This window comes from Cherax quadricarinatus, chromosome 68 (genome assembly GCF_038502225.1).
Source record: "Cherax quadricarinatus isolate ZL_2023a chromosome 68, ASM3850222v1, whole genome shotgun sequence".
NCBI lineage: Eukaryota > Metazoa > Arthropoda > Malacostraca > Decapoda > Parastacidae > Cherax > Cherax quadricarinatus.
This window is the reverse complement of record NC_091359.1, coordinates 11,261,443-11,281,616: the sequence shown is the minus strand read 5'-3', so window position 1 is coordinate 11,281,616 and position 20,174 is coordinate 11,261,443. Positions and strand designations below refer to the sequence as shown.

The 20,174-nt window shown below is 45.8% G+C and overlaps 2 protein-coding genes across 3 annotated transcripts in view; one reads left to right on the top strand and one right to left on the bottom strand.

The window, feature by feature from the left end:
- Positions 1-20,174, bottom strand: part of LOC138854763 (uncharacterized) — a 593,204-nt gene that overhangs the window by 309,607 nt on the left and 263,423 nt on the right. The gene's annotated exons all lie outside the window — the stretch shown is intronic.
- LOC128697760 (protein turtle homolog A-like) overlaps positions 9,109-20,174 on the top strand; it is a 206,888-nt gene continuing 195,822 nt past the window's right edge. The window contains exons 1-2 of the mRNA XM_053789656.2: positions 9,109-9,145; positions 16,853-18,591. Of these exons, the coding sequence (XP_053645631.1) occupies positions 18,435-18,591 (157 nt within the window). The 5' untranslated portion in view covers positions 9,109-9,145; positions 16,853-18,434. The remainder of the gene's footprint in view (positions 9,146-16,852; positions 18,592-20,174) is intronic.

Below are 20,174 nucleotides of genomic sequence, written 5' to 3'. Positions count from 1 at the left end.
TCAAATCCCACGACTTTCGATTATCATTATTATATTAAAAAACGCAAAACCCGTACGAGCCATGCAGCTCTGATGGAACTTTTCAAAGATTCGGGAATTTCAAATTTCTCTGCAACGATGGCACAGCTTTGAAAGTTGGGAACAGAAATAGCTTCTAAGAATTTACATCTCAAAAAGGTAGAGCATCTTTTGACAGGAAGAGAAAGATGGATATGAAGCTAGCTTTCTGCGATAGACTTGTAAATGGCGATGAGGAGAAGCGATAGATTGCTACCACACCCACTGGTCACTGCAGTGGCCGTATTACTGATCCATCGTTGATTGGTTTACTGTAATTACATGCCTTTGACATACATGGAGGACAGTATTGATGTGCTGCTGAGGCAGTTGGAGATGTGATGGTTGGAAGTGGTGTTAGGAGGTGGTGGGAAGCTGGGATGGTAGGGGATGGGTGGTGGGGATAGTGGTTTTGGTGGTAACAGGGATGAGGCAGTGGTGTACGCCGACAATTAATAATATAGAACACTTTCGGAAGGAAAAATCTTTAACAAACGACGTTTCGCCCAGTGTGAGAGGGGTTTTGTCAGGCGCCAATCTTCATGCCTATCCTTCAGATTCTTCAAGACTAAGATCGATGCTCATCACCAGCTCCAGTCGTCCCATTGACATGAATTTGTGTTGAAAAAAGCCAGTGGATGGCGAAACGCCTACAAATAAAGATACCCAGATGTTGCACATGTGTCTAATTCATCTTGTCGTTATTGTATACCATTCATGTACAAGCACAGAGATGTCAAGGCAACGAGGTATAAAAACATACACACAACTTGAGGTCACATCAGGGAGCGGAGAGCTGAATGGATGAGAAAATCTGGTGATGCCAGGAAAGTGAGGTGTGGATCTAGGCCTCGAGTTGAGGAGTCTTGTGTTTGTGTGTTGATCTTTGCCAACGTTTGTGGTAGGTTTTCTGAATGTGTACTTTCCGTTTTATTCTTTTGTTGTGATGTGAATGGCTTAGAAAACCGCCATGTTGAAGAACGAGACACTTGTGCAACATGTAGGAACGTTTACTGTGGAAATGTTTCGCTAGCCAGTGACTTCTTCAGTCCAGTACAGAGAAGGACGATGGAAGATTAGGAGAAGTTTGAGTTTAGAGGTTTGTGTTCAGTCCTTCAAGACTGATGGACTGAACATATCGACTCCAGGCTAAGGGACTGATTACCTGAAACTCCTCTTCATCTTCCACCGTTCTTCTCTGTATTAGACTAAAGCCGCAACTGGCTGGCGAAACGTTTCATCAATAGAGATTCCCTAATGCTGCACAAATGACTCACTGTTCCGTTGCTTCAGTAAGGTGGAGTGTTGCTATTTCAAAAAGCAATCGTTTTGCCTTGACGTATTCATGATTTATAAGTTGTGTTTTCCTAAGTGTATGAGGCAGGGATCCATGTTATGATGGATCACACAGACGTTGTTAGCCCCCACAGAAAAAAAACAACCTAAGTCTATGCTCCATTATTTATAGGAGTTTGCAAATATTCTGGTAAAATATTTGTCAAAAAAAAAGTTGGACTGCCAACAAACCTCGTATATAACGTTCAGCGATCTTGTGTCCCAACTAAACAGTATGGAAATAACAAAAAAAAAAAGTCAGCTTAGACGTAATCTCCCTTTTTCTCTAGGTCCCCATCAGCTAGATCGTATTCTAGCTCTGTAACTCCATCACTTCAAACTTGAATCGTCCTCTTCCTCTAAAAGACTAACTCGGTATACTACTTATTAGGCTCAACCTATTCTCCTCTGGTAACAGCCTCTACATGCAGAAGTTCGGCATGACTATGGGTTTACCTCTCAGGGTTGTGTCGGCTAACATTTATCTGGAGCACATGGAGAGTGGCCACTTCAAGGACACAATACCCTGTTTAATTAAGATACAAAGATATCTCAGTCATAGTACCAAGATACTTTGACCTCTTCGAATACGAAAATTAACTTAGCAAAAGTGAGCTTTCCATGCAGTTCACCCCAGAGAAAAAGAGATTAGTCAGATATACGAGTGAGAAAGGCTGGATTTGATTAGGTAGCTTTGGGAAAATGTTGGACAAATAGGTGGGTGGGAATGGTTGGTTTTGGTAAGGATTTACATAGCATGGGCCAGTAGGCCTTCTGCAGTGCTGCTTCTTTCTTATGTTCTTTCCTTTCCTTCATATTTTTCTTAAAGGATGGTGTGGTCCTGAAGCACAAGGTCTAGGAAACGCAGTTAACAAGGATGATTTAATATGTTATTACTCACACTATGATCTCAAAACATAAACTTCATAATAATGGTCCCAGTCAACCTGATTAGGTGAGGGACAAGGATTGTTAAATACTTGAGAGGGTAGAGGAGCACTGCAGCAGGCCTATTGGAACAGATTTCTTTCTTCGTGCTCTCAGGATTTACAGTAACTAATTTGTACATGAAGATCAAAACTACACTGAATTTCTCTCTCTCTCACTCTATCTCTCTCTCTCTCTCTCTCTCTCTCTCTCTCTCTCTCTCTCTCTCTCTCTCTCTCTCTCTCTCTCTCTCTCTCTCGTACACTGAAATCTGTTTACATAAACATTACACAACACTCCTAGAGCTATAACGAGACATTGACGGCTGGTTCTCCACACTTGATTTACCGTAGTTATTTAACACACTGGCTGTCTCCCACCGAGGCAGGATGACTTAAAAAGAAAAAAAAAACAAAGCTTTTCATTTTACACTTAGTAATCACTACAGGAGAAGGGGTTACTAGCTCCTTGCTCCCGGCATTTTAATCGCCTCTTACTGTAGTTACGATCACCTCCAACTCCCAGAGTAGACACAACATGAACATAGCATTTCTCATTTTAATGCTTACAAAACTTCAATCGGTATAACAAACTCACATACACAGCGGGAATTTATACCACCATTTGGGGGGATGTAACAAATTCTATGCTGGTGAGGCAGCCTGAGACTCGCCTTCAGGAGAGCAAAGTGTATCTCCAGAATGGACGACAACAAGAACGCCCAAGATTCATCATAAAACAAAACATACCACGGGTGGGGATTGAACTCAGGGTTGAGAGTCGTAAAACTCCAAGTCCCACCCATGGTATGGTTTCTTTGCAATCGTGTCACTACGATTTCGTCAATCAGGTTCATCATAATCTGCAGTACCATCTCAAGGAGAGGGGAAAACCCAAGTGAATTATCGTGAAGCCGACAGGGCAAAACGAAGATGCTCTGCTGCATGTACTATACACCGTACTGTAAAAAATTTGAACACCAGACAGGAATGTACACATTAGGAAAACCCATCACACACACACAAACACACACACACACACACACACACACACACACACACACACACACACACACACACACACACACACACACACACAGGGAGGAATGGAAGGCAGAGCTCAAAAAAAGGGAGGAAGACTGGGGAAGGAGACTAGATGAGCTGGAAAGGAAGATGGAAGAGAGGTTAGCAGCAGAATGCAGAAGGTGGAAGCAACAGGCCACAGCAGCAGAAATCAAGATAGAGAGATTAGAAGAGGAGCTGAGATATCTGAAACAGCACAGAGACAAAGATATTACAGAAGTAGCATCGGCAATGGCTACATCAGACACAGACAACAGGTCTGAAGGGAGCATGGAAACTAAACTGTATGCAGAGGTCCTGTCAAACCCACATGGGGCCAAAACGAAGACAGGGAGCACACTAGGACAGAATGAGAGGTTGGAAGACATTGAAGGAACTAGGACATGTGCAGAGACCATACCAGATACCTGTGGGGGCCAGGAACAGGTGAGCAGAAAGGACAAACCAAGAAGCATAGGGGCCATAACTAGGGAAGGGACTGAAGGAAGGAACACTCCACGGGAAGGAACTAAAACATATCAGAGGATGCAATGGGAGTTACAGTGGGAGGTGGAAAGGGAGAGATCCCTGTTTGTCTATGGGCTAGACGAAGCTAAAGGGGAAACTTATGATGAAAGAAAGCAGGAGGAGAAAAAAGCAATTGAAGATAGGTGATAGGCGAGGGGGACATGACCCAGGTGGCAAATTTTCGGAGAATCGGGTGGTTCACAAAGAAAAGGAATCGGCCTCTCAAAGTAATTTTCAAGGCAGAATCAACCCGAACCATGATCCTGCAGGAGAAAGCACGGCTGAGAGGCAAGCAGGAGTTCCGGAGTGTGTACCTCGATCGAGACAGAACACAGGACGAAAGGAAGACGATGAAAGAGAGAGAGTTCAAAAACGAAAGGAGAAATGGGAGGAAATGAAAAAGGAGAGCAGAATAACCCAGGATCAAATGAAAGGAAAAGCACACCCCCCAGAAACACCTGCAGAAGGACTCCAGCCACGACACCCCCAAGGCAACTGAACAATCCAAACCAACCATCACACCGATCCCTCTGTTCCCACCCCCCGCACCACAGTTACAGTATCAGAACAGAAGTTGAAGGTTTGGTACACAAATGCAGATGGATTAACGAATAAACATGAGGAATGGCAAGAAAGAATGAGAAGTCCCCAGACATCATAGCAGTTACAGAAACAAAACTCACGGAGACAATAACAGATGCAATCTTCCCACCAGGATACCAGATCATGAAGAAAGATAGAAGGGGCAGAGGGGGAGGTGGGGTTGCTCTGCTCGTAAAAAAACAGATGGAAATTCGAGAAAATGGAAGGCATAGATGAGACGGGAGAAAGAGACTACATAGTAGGTACACTTCAGTCTGGGGAACACAAAGTGGTCATTGCAGTGATGTATAATCCACCACAGAACTGCAGGAGGCCAAGAGAGGAATATGAGGAGAGCAACAGAGCAATGGTGGACACACTTGCTGAGGTGGCAAGAAGAGCTCACTCCAGCAGAGCAAAGTTGCTGGTTATGGGGGATTTCAACCACAGGGAGATTGACTGGGAAAACCTGGAGCCACATGGGAGTCCCGAAACATGGAGAGCCAGGATGTTGGACGTGGTGCTGGAAAACCTCATGCACCAACATGTTAAGGACACTACCAGAGTAAGAGGGGAGGATGAACCAGCAAGATTGGACCTTGTGTTCACCCTGGGCAGCTCAGAGATTGAGGACATCAAGTATGAGAGTCCCCTAGGAGCTAGCGACCACGTGGTTCTGTGCTTTGAATACATAGTAGAGCTGCAAGTGGAGAGAATAACAGGAGTTGAATGGGAAAAGCCTGACTATAAAAGAGGGGACTACATAGGGTTGAAGAACTTCCTGCGGGAGGTCCAGTGGGACAGAGAACTGGCAGGAAAGCCAGTAAATGAAATGATGGAATATGTAACAACAAAATACAAGGAGGCAGTGGAAAGGTTTATTCCCAAGGGCAACAGTAACAACGGGAAGACCAGAACGAGCCCCTGGTTTACCCGACGGTGTAAGGAGGCAAAAACAAAGTGCAATAGAGAATAGAAAAAGTACAGAAGGCAGAGAACACACGAAAATAGGGAGATCAGTCGCAGAGCCAGGAATGAGTATGCACAGGTAAGGAGGGAGGCCCAGCGACAGTATGAAAATGACATAGCATCGAGAATCAAGACTGACCCGAAACTCTTGTATAGCCACATCAGGAGGAAGACAACAGTCAAAGACCAGGTGATCAGATTAAGGACAGAAGGTGGAGAACTCTCAAGAAATGATCAGGAGGTATGTGAGGAGCTGAACAGGAGATTTAAGGAAGTTTTTACAGTAGAGACAGGAAGGGCTGTGGGAAGACAGCACAGAAGGGAACATCAAGAGGGAATATACCAACAAGTGTTGGATGACATACGAACAACTGGGGAAGAGGTGAAGAAGCTCCTAAGTGACCTTGACACCTCAAAGGCGATTGGACCGGACAACATCTCCCCATGGGTCCTTAGAGAAGGAGCAGAGATGCTGTGCGTGCCTCTAACCACAATCTTCAACACATCCCTTGAAACTGGGCAGCTACCTGAGAAATGGAAGACAGCTAATGTAGTCCCCATATTTAAGAAAGGAAACAGAAACGAGGCGCTAAACTACAGACCTGTGTCTCTGACATGTATTGTGTGCAAAGTCATGGAGAAGATTATCAGGAGGAGAGTGGTCGAACACCTGGAAAGGAACAAGATTATAAATGAAAACCAGCATGGGTTCATGGAAGGCAAATCGTGTATCACAAACCTCCTGGAGTTTTATGACAAGGTAACAGAAGTAAGACACGAGAGAGAGGGGTGGGTAGATTGCGTTTTCCTAGACTGCAGGAAGGCTTTTGACACAGTTCCCCACAAGAGATTAGTGCAGAAGCTGGAGGATCAGGCACATGTAACAGGGAGGGCACTGCAATGGATCAGGGAATACCTGACAGGGAGGCAGCAACGAGTCATGGTACGTGAAGAGGTATCACAGTGGGCGCCTGTGACGAGCGGGGTCCCACAGGGGTCAGTTCTAGGAACAGTGCTATTTTTGATATATGTGAACGACATGATGGAAGGAATAGACTCTTAAGTGTCCCTGTTCGCAGATGATGTGAAGTTGATGAGAAGAATTAAATCCGATGAGGATGAGGCAGGACTGCAAAGAGACCTGGACAGGCTGGACATGTGGTCCAGCAACTGGCTTCTCGAATTCAATCCAGCCAAATGCAAAGTCATGAAGATTGGGGAGGGGCAAAGACCGCAGACAGAGTATAGGCTAGGTGGACAAAGACTACAGACCTCACTTAGGAAGAAAGACCTTGGGGTGACCATAACACCGAGCACATCACCGGAGGCACACATCAACCAAATAACTGCTGCAGCATACGGGCGCCTGGCAAACCTGAGAATGGCGTTCCGATACCTTAATAAGGAATCGTTCAAGACACTGTACACTGTGTATGTTAGGCCCATACTGGAGTATGCAGCACCAGTCTGGAACCCACACCTGGTCAAGCACGTCAAGAAGTTAGAGAAAGTACAAAGGTTTGCAACAAGGCTAGTCCCAGAGCTCAGGGGAAAGGTTGAGGGAAATCGGACTGACGACACTGGAGGACAGAAGGGTCAGGGGAGACATGATAACGACATACAAGATACTGCGGGGAATAGACAAGGTGGACAGAGATAGGAAGTTCCAGAGAGGGGACACAGGGACAAGGGGTCACAACTGGAAGCTGAAGACTCAGACGAGTCACAGGGACGTTAGGAAGTATTTCTTCAGTCATAGAGTAGTCAGGAAGTGGAATAGCCTAGCAAGTGAAGTAGTGGAGGCAATAACCATACATAGTTTTAAGAAGAGGTATGATACAGCTCAGGAAGCAGAGAGAGGACATAGTAACGATCAGTGAAGAGGCGGGGCCAGGAGCTGAGTCTCGACCCCTGCAACCACAATTTGGTGAGTACAATTAGGTGAGTACAGTCCAGGATCAACATACCAAACTACTCAGCCTGATGCCAAGATCCATGCTCCATTCTACCTCCCTCTTCCTAACCCCCCTCTCTCTCTATCTCTCTTTCTATCTCTATCTCTCTCACTCTCCCTCTCACCTGATTTTCTCCTCCCAGAGCTCCCAACTACTCGCTATCTTAGGATGCTTATTTGCTTCATAAAGCTGTGTCATACTTATATCTGTGTACATTACGAACTCTCGCTACAGGTGAAGTGTCTAAGTAACCACTGACAGTAGTTGTGGTGGTGGCGGTATTGGTAGCGGCAGTGCTGGTGGTGGTGGTGGCGGCAGTGCTGGCAGTGGTGGTGGTGGCGGCAGTGCTGGCAGTGGTGGTGGTGGCGGCAGTGCTGGCAGTGGTGGTGGTGGCAACTGTGGTGGTGGCAGTGCTGGTAGTGACAGTGCTGGTGGTGGTGGCGGCGGCGCTGGTGGTGGTGATGGTGGCAGCGTTGGTGGTGGTGATGGTGGCAGTGCTGGCAGTGGTGGTGGTGGCGGCGGCGGCAGTGCTGGTAGTGGCAGAGCTGGTGGTGGTGGCGGCAGTGCTGGCAGTGGTGGTGGTGGCGGCGGCAGTTCTGGCAGTGGTGGTGGCGGCAGTGATGGCAGTGGTTGTGGTGGCAACTGTGGTGGTGGCAGTGCTGGTAGTGGCAGTGCTGGTGGTGGTGGCGGCAGCGCTGGTGGTGGTGATGGTGGCAGTGCTGGCAGTGGTGGTGGTGGCGGCGGCGGCGGCAGTGCTGGTAGTGGCAGAGCTGGTGGTGGTGGTGGTGGTGGCGGCAGTGCTGGTAGTGGACGTGCTGGTGGTGGCAGCAGCAGTGCTGGTAGTGGGAGTGCTGGTGGTAGTGGTGGTGGCGGCGGCAGTGCTGGTGGTGGTGGTGGCAGTGCTGGCAGTGGTGATGACAGTGCTGGTAGTGGCAGTGTTGGTGGTAGTGGTGGTGGCGGCGGCAGTGCTGGTGGTGGTGGTGGCAGTGCTGGCAGTGGTGATGACAGTGCTGGTAGTGGCAGTGCTGGTGGTAGTGGTGGTGGCGGCGGCAGTGCTGGTGGTGGTGGCGGCGGCGGCAGTGCTGGCCGTAATGGTGGTGATGGTGGCGGCAGTGCTGGTAGTGGCAGTCCTGGTGGTGGTGGTGGTGGCGGCGGCAGTGCTGGTAGTGGCAGTCCTGGTGGTGGTGGCAGTGGTCGTTTGTGGTGGTGGTGGTGATGGTGGCAGTGCTGGTAGTGGTGGTGGCAGTGCTGGTAGTGGTGGTGGTGGCGGCAGTGCTGGTAGTGGCAGTGCTGGTGGTGGCGGCAGTGCTGGTAGTGGCAGTGCTGGTGGTGGTGGTAGCAGTGCTAGCAGTGGTGGCGGTGCTGGTAGTGGCAGTGCTGGTGGTGATGGTGGTGGTAGTGGCGAGGGTGGTGGTAGTGGCGAGGGTAGTGGCGAGGGTGGTGGCAGTGTGGGTGGTGGTAGCGGTGCTGGCAGTGGTGGGGGTGCTGGTAGTGGCAGTGCTGGTGGCGGCAGTGCTGGTAGTGGCAGTGCTGGTGGTGGGGTAGCAGTGCTGGTGGTGGCAGTGCTGGTGGTGGTGGTAGCAGTGCTGGCAGTGGTGGCGGTGCTGGTAGTGGCAGTGCTGGTGGTGGTGGTAGTGGCAGTGCTGGTAGTAGTGCTGGTGGTGGTATCAGAGTGGTGAGTCAGTCAGTGTGGCCTGAGCCAGAGTGGAAGGTGGATCTGTGTGGTGCGAGGTGAACTTCCCCGCGCTGGCCTCACCTGCCCTCACCTCAAACCCACCCTCGTCGCACACGCCCGTCCACCCACCCTCGTTGCACACGCCCACCCTCCCTCGTCGCACACGCCCACCCACCCTCGTCGTCCACGTCCACCCTCCCTCTCCGCCCACATCCACCCACCCTCGTCGCCCACGTCCACACGCCCAAAACCCACCCTAACACTAACCTGCGCCCAAATTATTCCTAACAGAAATCATTGTCACCCACTCACCCCACAAACTGCACCCACACACCCAGCCCACTCCACCCACATCCCCCGCCCATTACAACCACACATCCTGTCCATTCACTCATCCCCGCCCACTGTAACTACACATCCAGCCCACTCCACCCACGTCCCCGCCCATTCCAGCCACACACCCAGTCTACAGTCACGTACCACGCCCACTCCACCCACACACCCCGCCCACTCCCCTGTGTTAAATTACGTCAAGATCTAGGAACTTGTGAAATTGACGTCCCACGTACTTAACCACGTAATGGGGGTTTATAATAATGGGGAACCTTTGGTAATGGGGAACCACTGATAATTGGGACCTCGGTAATAAGGCCCATCGATAATGGCAAACCTTTGATAATGGGGACCCCATGACAATAGGGACCTCTTGACAATGGGACCCTTGATAATGGGGACCCTCTGATAATGGGGACTCGATAATGGGGAAATTTTCAAAATGGAGTTCCTTCGATAATAGGAACAACGGAAAATAGTTCCCTATAATGAGACCTGACTTCACCCCATTTTTTCCTCCCCATCTCCGTTAAATGGGGAGACAATTGAGATTAATGGTACTGTTTCCCAATGGGTAATTTTAATGGTGTTGTTGATGATGGCGTTACATTCATGGGGGAAAGCTTTATACCCGCATGGGTTATACAGTGCCTGAGACGTAGGAGGTAACCAGGTCTGATCCGAGAAAGAGGACAGCCCATTCCTTGGATCAAGAGCACTATGATTTGCCATTTTCACTGCTGATAGTGAAATTGCAATGATGATGGTGACTGATAAGTGAAGCTGACAGTGAAAGTGACTGACAGTGACTGACAGTCATAAAGCAATAGTGAATTTTTTTGGGGGGGAAGATGGTTTGAAGACTATCTACTACACGATGGCTGCATATCACTTTTCAAACGAACTATCTTCTCCTACTTGGGATCAAACCTGATTTTCTTCAATTTCTTCAACGCGGTATGACCTGCCCCTGTGGGTTTGGCGCCAATGGCTATGATGGTTGTATTATTAATACGTGTAGGTACTAGAGTTAACTCTCTGAGTAAGAAATACACCACCTATGTACACATGCCGAAATACACACACACACACCTCCCATCGTATTTGCACCAAGATATACACACTCCTAGCAAATATACGCAGGTATATACACCCCTAGTGTGTATACGCAAATATATATACGCCCTAGCGTTTAGAAAAGGATATATATACCCCTAGCGTACATACGCAGACACACACACCTGTACCGTACATGTGCGCACACATCCCTACCTGGAGTCCCTGGAGGGTATTCCGCGGATCAACGCCCCCGCGGCCCGGTCCACTCCAGGCCTCCCGGTGGATCAGGGCCTGATCAACTAGGCTGTTATTGCTGGCCGCACGTAGTCCAACGTACGAACCACAGCCCGGCTGATCTGGCACCGACTTTAAGTATCTGTCCAGCTCCTTCTTGAAGGCAGCGTATATAAGTAGAGATACACACTTCAAGAGTCCATACGCATACACACCCCTAGCTTACATACGCAAATATACACTAACTCCCAGCACATCCTCCGATGTATATACCTGGCGTAGCAAAAACGGTGTGTCAATGAGGACTGACAAAGTTGTCTATTGTAACAGCCGTGGCTGGTGCGGCAGTGACTGATTGTGATTGATTGTGAATGATGATGATGACCGAAAGTTTGATGTCAGTGGTTTCAGGGCCCCCGCGGCCCGGTCTCAGACACAGCCTTGAAAAGCGTTGCAAAAAAGAAAACGCTGATAGTTACGGAGTTTTACGTTAAACTAACAATAATAACTGGCCCTTATTTAATAAATTAAACAATCCACTGAAACTATACATAAACATTAAACATTTTTTCTAGGTGAACAAGGTAAAACAGGCACTGCTTCCTATAAAAAAAAAGTTACTCTTAAATTCAACATTAATATAAAAATAATTCTTTAGTCCCCTATTTTTTAACTTTGCAAAAACTGGGAAAAAAAAAGCGTGGTCGTTGATTTGTTTACGTGATAATTAGAAGCCGTGACGTCAAACACCTGTTTATGGAGAGACAATTATGGGTTGTATCTGGATTGCTTGTCCTAGCAATTAAAGGCCATGACGCCAGATTATTTTGACGTAACAGTGGAGTGTTACCGATGTCAATATTCCTCACTCAATAATTCATAAAAATGGTGTCAGAACTGTTTACATTATTATTATTATTATTATTAAATATTATTATTATTACACATCGGCCGTCTCCTACAGTGACAGGATGTTCCAGAAAAAAATAAAGATTTTCTTTTTACATCCGTAATGTATACAAGAGAAGAGGGTTATTAACCTCTTGCTCCCGGCCTTTTAGTCGCCTCTTACAACACGTATGGCTTACGGAAGAACGATTCTTCTCCACTTCTTCAATAGAGAATTATTAATTTTACTTCTAATATTATTAAATTCATGTTCGAAGCGCTAAAACTGTATGGTCCATGAACGTTTGGGGAAAATGGGAGAATATCATTCAACCCAAGGGAAGAGTAGGTTCATTTCCTTGGATCAAGAGCATCCTCAATGGCATCAGCGCACCTTCCCGGAGGAGTCAGATTTGGTTACAAGGATGAAATAGATGGATATAACACTTGTAGATGTAAGTTAAATATTTCAAATTCAACTTAAGAGTTTAACGTCAACACCTCACCAAAACCCGCACTTAGGACGACGTTTCGGTCCTACCTGGACCACTGTCAGGTCACAACTGACAATGGTGAGGATGGACAGAAACGTCGCCACAGGGTTCAAAGTGAAGGTATTTGGCGAGCAGACACTACCATTTGCTACGACCTGTTGGGACCTGCCACGACCTGCCGCGACTCAGCTACAGAACCAGAATCACCGTGCCCCACCCACACAGCCATGCGGCACCCTGATTTCCTGGCAGCAATCATCCTTGTTCCAACAATAAAGCCGCACGAACTTCCACAGTGACAACAACACGCCCTCAGCGAGCTACTGAACGCGACTTCGTATGATTATGACCCGCCTCAGGACTGTTGTCTGAGTAAGAGAAAGTCAGCCTAAGAGAGACAGGTGAAAAGGATGACACTCGTGAAACAGTTTGGTATCTTTATTTACGAGTTGTTATACCAAGCCGTTGCGTTTGTGTTGTTCATCCACTTGTCTTCATTGTGCGTGTGGATGAAGCATTTAGAGAGCGGCTCCCAACTCTTGTGTAAGTACTGGGTATATACACTTAGGTACGTTCATCTCTAAATATATTTACTTGGACAGGAAGGTGCTAATCTCTCGGAGGTTAGATTAGGTAAAGTTTGTCAGGAAAGAGGACAAGCGTTTCCTGACGGCTTCAAGTTACAGGAAGACCCGTAGCCGGAGTTTATGGTCATCTGACTGAGGTCTTCCACCGGTTTACCAGTCCATCCCTTTGAAAATTAAGTTTATAATTATAACCATTATTGCTATTAATCTCTTGGTATACACTGAGAGGTGTAGCTCCAGTGCAAACAAAACGGCACCGAGTTTACGTTAGTCCTTGTATAAGGGCTAACGTAAACTCGTATAGGTAACGACCTTTAAATGCAACATTGATGATATGGGTCAAGTTGCCGAAATTATCATGAATTTGGTATATGACCAAAAGGGTAACTGTTGCAAAAAGTGTTGGACAATTCCGAACGCCTTGTTGGCAGAGTCAGAGTTATTACTTGGTAATTTCAAGTCACTGTTCTTTACAGAGTGCAAATCTGTACTTGCTTCATGTATTATGTTCACGGATCCCATGTGAGATAGCCATAGTTTATGTCGTAAAGATGTGTGCTCCAGAAGTGTTTGTGTGTGCGCACCAGCAGTGTGTGTGCACCAGAGGGGTATGTTTGAAGGAGTGTTCACCAGCGGTGCGTTCACAAAGGCGTGCAGAGGTGTCTTCTTGAGTATTGTGTACAAGTGGTGCGTTCACGAGAAAACACGCTAGAGGTGTATTCACGAGAGAGCACACCAGAGGTGAGTTGAAAAGAGAGAGCACACCAGAGGTGCTTTGATAAAAGAGAGCACACCAGAGGTGTGTTCACAACAATGAACACCAGAGGTGCGCTCTCATGAGTGTATTCATCACACACCCCAGATGTACACTCCCGCTAATCTTAACCTAAGAGTGTAAAGAGTGTTGCCAGCAACAACATTTCCAGTGCTGCCAGCAACAACATTAACAGTGTTACCAGCAACACCATTAACAGTGTTACCAGCAACACCATTAACAGTGTTACCAGCAACACCATTAACAGTGTTACCAGCAACACCATTAACAGTGTTACCAGCAACACCATTAACAGTGTTACCAGCAACACCATTAACAGTGTTACCAGCAACACCATTAACAGTGTTACCAGCAACAACACTAACAGTGTTACCAGCAACACCATTAACAGTGTTGCCAGCAACAACATTAACAGTGTTGCCAGCAACACCATTAACAGTGTTACAAGCAACACCATTAACAGTGTTACCAGCAACAACATTAACAGTGTTCCCAGCAACATTAACAGTGTTACAAGCAACAACATTAACAGTGTTGCCATCAACAACATTAACAGTGTTGCCAGAAACAACATTAACAGTGTTGCCAGCAACAACATTAACAGTGTTGCCAGCAACAACATTAACAGTGTTACCAGCAACAACATTAACAGTGTTCCCAGCAACAACATTTACAGTGTTGCCAGCAACAACATTAACAGTGTTCCCAGCAACAATACTAACAGTGTTGCCAGCAACAACACTAACAGTGTTGCCAGCAACACCATTAACAGTGTTACAAGCAACACCATTAACAGTGTTACCAGCAACAACACTAACAGTGTTGCCAGCAACAACATTAACAGTGTTACCAGCAATAACATTAACAGTGTTACCAGCAACAACACTAACAGTGTTACAAGCAACACCATTAACAGTGTTACCAGCAACAACACTAACAGTGTTACAAGCAACAACACTAACAGTGTTGCCAGCAACAACACTAACAGTGTTGCCAGCAACAACATTAACAGTGTTACCAGCAACAACACTAACAGTGTTGCCAGCAACAACACTAACAGTGTTGCCAGCAACAACACTAACAGTGTTGCCAGCAACACCATTAACAGTGTTACAAGCAACACCATTAACAGTGTTACCAGCAACAACATTAACAGTGTTCCCAGCAACATTAACAGTGTTACCAGCAACAACATTAACAGTGTTACCAGCAACAACATTAACAGTGTTGCCAGCAACACCATTAACAGTGTTACAAGCAACACCATTAACAGTGTTACCAGCAACAACATTAACAGTGTTGCCAGCAACAACATTAACAGTGTTGCCAGAAACAACATTAACAGTGTTGCCAGCAACAACATTAACAGTGTTGTCAGCAACAACATTAACAGTGTTGCCAGCAGCAACATTAACAGTGTTGCCAGCAACAACATTAACAGTGTTCCCAACAGCCAATCATCACTCACAGAGAAAAATCCCCTAGTATTTTTTATATTTTACTTGATGTGTTAACACTAACAACACTAACAATGATGTGTTAACACTAACAACACTAACAGTGTTGCCAGCAACAACATTAACAGTGTTGCCAGCAACAACATTAACAGTGTTGCCAGCAACAACATTAACAGTGTTGCCAGCAACAACATTAACAGTGTTCCCAACAGCCAATCATCACTCACAGAGAAAAATCCCCTAGTATTTTTTATATTTTACTTGATGTGTTAAATCCTTGGTAATCATTCGGCGTTATAAATGGTCGGGGCTCGATCCTTCGTCCATTAATTTCCAGATAGACACGCTACTTACCACTCTGTTGACAACGGTAAAAAGAGGCAGCGAAACGGATAAACAGATAAAAATAGAAGTGATAGACATCCTCGCTGCTGGTTTTAATATGGAACCGATAAACCCACAGGGGTCACAAAGAGTCTAGAGAACAATAGGTAACACGCTGGGAAGTGGCCTTTGGTAAAAGAACATCATATATCAAATTTCCCTTCAAACGGGGAGGACAGGGTAAAACAGGTTCTTGATCCGAGAAACTGGAGTTGCTTTCTCTCCAGGCGCTGTATCACCCCTACGGATTTAGCTCTTCTTCCCCCCCCCATAAATCTGCGTGTGAATGCACTCCACGCCAAGTTACATTCCACGGGTTCCCGGGGATTCGAACTTGGACGGCTCGGTGGTATCTCGGTCGAATGTCATTTGACAGAGCCCCAGTTCGAATACCTGAAAAAATTGAGGACTCCTAAACGAGCTTATTGCGTTGTCAGAATTTGTAATTAAGGTGTCAAAGCTCGTTATTACGTTGTCAGATCTCGTTATTAAGTTATCAGAGCTCATTATGCTGTAAGATCTCATTATCACTTCAAGGCTTATTATTACGTTGTCAGATCTCGTTATTACGTTGAGAAGGCTCATTATTCTTCTGTCAGAGCTCATTATTACGTTGTCAGGGCTCGTTGTTACATTGCCATGGCTCGTTATTACATTGCCAGGGCTCGTTATTACGTTGTCAGGGCTCGTTATTACGTTGTCAGGGCTCGTTATTACGTTGTCAGGGCTCGTTATTACGTTGTCAAAGTTTATTACATTGTCACAGCTCATTATGTTGTGGGGGAAAACGTCGTCCCGATAAAAAGCTTTGTTCTACAACTTGCGACTTTCGAAACATCGCATTTTGTTCATGGTCACGAGACCAGAGGTGGGCCGCTCTTTACCGTGCCTCAGATAACAGAAACGTCGTAGCGCGAGACCAGAGGTGGGCCGCTCTTTACCGTGCCTCAGATAACAGGAACGTCGTAGCGCGAGACCAGAGGTAGGCCGCTCTTTACCGTGCCTCAGATAACAGGAACGTCGTAGCGCGAGACCAGAGGTGGGCTGCTCTTTACTGTGCCTCAGATAACAGGAACGTCGTAGCGCGAAACCAGAGGTGGGCTGCTCTTTACTGTGCCTCAGATAACAGGAACGACGCAGTGGAGGTCTGCGAGTCTTCGCTACTCTAAAAACAAGAAATAATTTTTTTTCCAGGATGACACCGATGTGCAAGTGAGAACAAAACAGCGGTGTTTACAGTGACGACCTGATACTTGCGAGTCACGTGATCTGTGAAGCTGAATGTATGTGTATGTGTGTGTGTGTACTCACCTAGTTGAGGTTGCGGGGGTCGAGTCCGAGCTCCTGGCCCCGCCTCTTCACTGATCGCTACTAGGTCACTCTCCCTGAGAGTGTGAGTGTGTGTGTGTGTGTGTGTGTGTGTGTGTGTGTGTGTGTGTGTGTGTGTGTGTGTGTGTGTGTGTGTGTGTGTGCGTGTCTCCATAATGGCGTTCTTAGTTATCACGTCCGTGTTGTATCCCTCCATGTTTTAATCACCTATTTTTTTTAATAGTGGCACATTAAGTGGCGAATTAAAAAAAGAATTGCTGATACTATCAACAGAAAATGTTAATATTAACAGTGAATGTTGATATCAATAGTAAATGTCTACAGCGAGAGTGAATGTTGACAAACTGTGAATGATGGTGACAGCAGTTAATGATGCTCATTCTGAAAGTAAGTCAAGTTAATACCATCAGTGAACTGTCATATGAAAATGCTAATAACATCAGTAGTGAATGATGATAATGCTGTCAATGAATGACGATATCGACAGTGAATGATAATACCTAGAGTGGACTAAGGACATACCAACAGTAAGTGATGGAAATAACAGTGAGTGATGGAAACACCAACGGTGAATGATGGTTATACCAACAGTGAAGGATGGTAATACCAACAGTGAAGGATGGTAATACCAACAGTGAAAGATGGTAATACCAACAGTGAAAGTTGGTATTACCAACAGTGATTAATAATACAGTGATTAATGAAAATATCAAAAGTAAATTCTAGTGTCAACGATGGATGAAAATTCCAACAGTAAATGATAATACCGAAAATGAAGGAATATAATACAAAGAGTGAATGATGTTAATGCCATTAGTGAATAATTAAAATACCAACAGTGAATTATATTACCAACAGTAAATTATTTTAATACCAACAGTGAATGATGGTAATACCAACAGTGAACGATGGTAATACCAACAGTGAACCATGGTACTACCAACAGTGAACCATGGTACTACCAACAGTGAACCATGGTACTACCAACAGTGAACCATGGTACTACCAACAGTGAACCATGGTACTACCAACTGTGAACCATGGTACTACCAACTGTGAACCATGGTACTACCAACAGTGAACCATGGTACTACCAACAGTAAGTGATAATACAAAAAACGACAACTAAAACGGCTTAGTGATCATTCAGTATTCAACAAAACTAACACTCGTGTAAGTACATACAGTCTAAAAAAAAAAAAAATACTGTGACAGCACAAGTGTAAACTAGTCTGAGTGGCAACATCTCCCACTCAACCCACTGCTACTACCTACCTTGCTTAAAAGTTCCTCTCCTACGAGGGATAATAAATTCGGATAAAGGAAAAGGAGGCTACATGAGCTTCAATAAAAATAAATCACATTATTTGAAACATCAGAAGCCGTTCACAGGTGTTGGGAGGTTGCAGTGGGTGAACTACCTGGCTATTTATCCACGACTTAATCTGACAGTTAGAGCGATTTTAGTTATCAATCCACCACTGAATCTGGGAGTTAGAGCGATTTTAGCCCTCTATCCGCGAAGAGAATCCGGATAAGGAAGCATTACGACATTCATTTCGAAGAAAATTCTCGAATATAGGACGTTTTTGAATAGATAAAGTTTTATAAGGAGTATTAAAAAGGCATTAACAGGTGGAGGTTAAGTGGAAGACAAGCACAGAGGAAGACATTACGGAAGGTTAGAGGCATAAAATCCCGGACTGGAGAGCATTAGCGCCGGATAATGAGATAGCAGGTCGCATAAGGCGGCATTACCACCGACAAAACAGAGATCCGGCGAGAAAATCGTCCAGCTGCTGACGATGGGATCGGGTGCACTGTCAGCGCCGCTGGGGAAGGTGGCGCTGCTGACGCTGCTGACTGTGCTGACTCGGCTGGGGGTCGCTGAAGCGATAGTGGGCGGCTCTCATGGACTTCAGGAAAAGGGCGTCCCTCCGCTGGCCCATGGACTGGTTGAAGGTAGGTAGACTGTGTGTACTTACCTATTTGTGGTTGCAAGGGTCGATTCACAGTTCTTGGACCCGCCTCTTCTCTGATCGCTACTTGGTTTACCCTCTCCCTCCTCTAAGAGTCTTATCGTGCCCTTTCTTAAAGCTATGTGTGGACCCTTCTTCCACTGCGTATACTCACCTAGTTGTGGTTGCAGGGATCGAGTCACAGCTCATGTGTGTGTGTGTGTGTGTGTGTGTGTGTGTGTGTGTGTGTGTGTGTGTGTGTGGTTCCAGTCACGGTATTGTGCCTTTTTGTTCCTTAGGGAGTAGGTGAGTGGGACAACGGTGTACGAGTACTGCAAGGGATGAACTAAATGTGGGACAATGTGGGTTGCATCATTTGTGGAATAATATTTGGAACAACTTATGGGATGGTGTGTGTAGTGACGATACAAATTTTTATGCTAATGGATAACTAAAGTGTAATGAACGTAATAAACACTTTATGTTCAATAATAACCCACAGGGAGACAAACTCAGAAGATTAATTGATTCGTATATTTCGATCCCTTTTAGGACCCTCTTCAACAGTAAACACGAGACAAAGTGAGAGAGAGAGAGAGAGAGAGAGAGAGAGAGAGAGAGAGAGAGAGAGATACAAATCCCGGAGTACTGGAGGCTCAACCCTCCGTTTGTTCAACAAGAGGGAACGGGAGTGCGATATACCAATAAACCTAAAACAGAAACAGTCAGACGAAATGAATTAAATCCCAGACAACAAATGGAAACGGTAAAAAACGGGACGAGAAAAAAAACATACAAAACGAGTGAAGACGCGGCACTAGAGAATAATATAGAAAAAAAAAACAGGAATGAGACACAAAAATGCGAAACAATGTTTAATTTCGTCAGGTGAGATAATTACAGACACTCGTATCTCTCATTTTTCCCGCTTTTATGGACGCTACTCAGAAAGAAGCGAGAGATGGAGACAGAACGCACGAGACGGGGAAAGTATAAAAGGGGCATGGAAAAGAAAACGAATGGAAAACGAAAGGAAGACAAGGAAAGAGAAGTAACGACGGATTTGGGGAAATGGAAAAGTCGCGTAGACAGGGAAAGAGTGAAAAATAAGAGGAGACAATAGAGAAGACAGGAGAAGAGAGAAGACAGGAGAAGAGAGAAGATATGAGAAGAGAGAAAGCAGGAGAAGAGAGAAGACAGGAGAAGAGAGAAGATATGAGAAGAGAGAAGATATGAGAAGAGAGAAGATATGAGAAGAAAGAAGATATGAGAAGAGAGAAGATATGAGAAGAGAGAAGACAGGAGAAGAGAGAAGATATGAGAAGAGAGAAGACAGGAGAAGAGAGAAGACAGAAGAGAAGATATGAGAAGAGAGAAGATATGAGAAGAGAGAAGACAGGAGAAGAGAGAAGACAGGAGAAGAGGAGACCGAGGGAGAGGAGACAGGAAAAGAGAAAGTGTGACTAAGGGTATATTCCATATTGCAACTTGCAGGGGTCAAGCAACGCCTAAGGAATGGGAGGCAATTAGGCTTGATCCGAAGACGCCGAGAGTGGCTCCAATTATTTGGATCAAGAGCTCTTCACC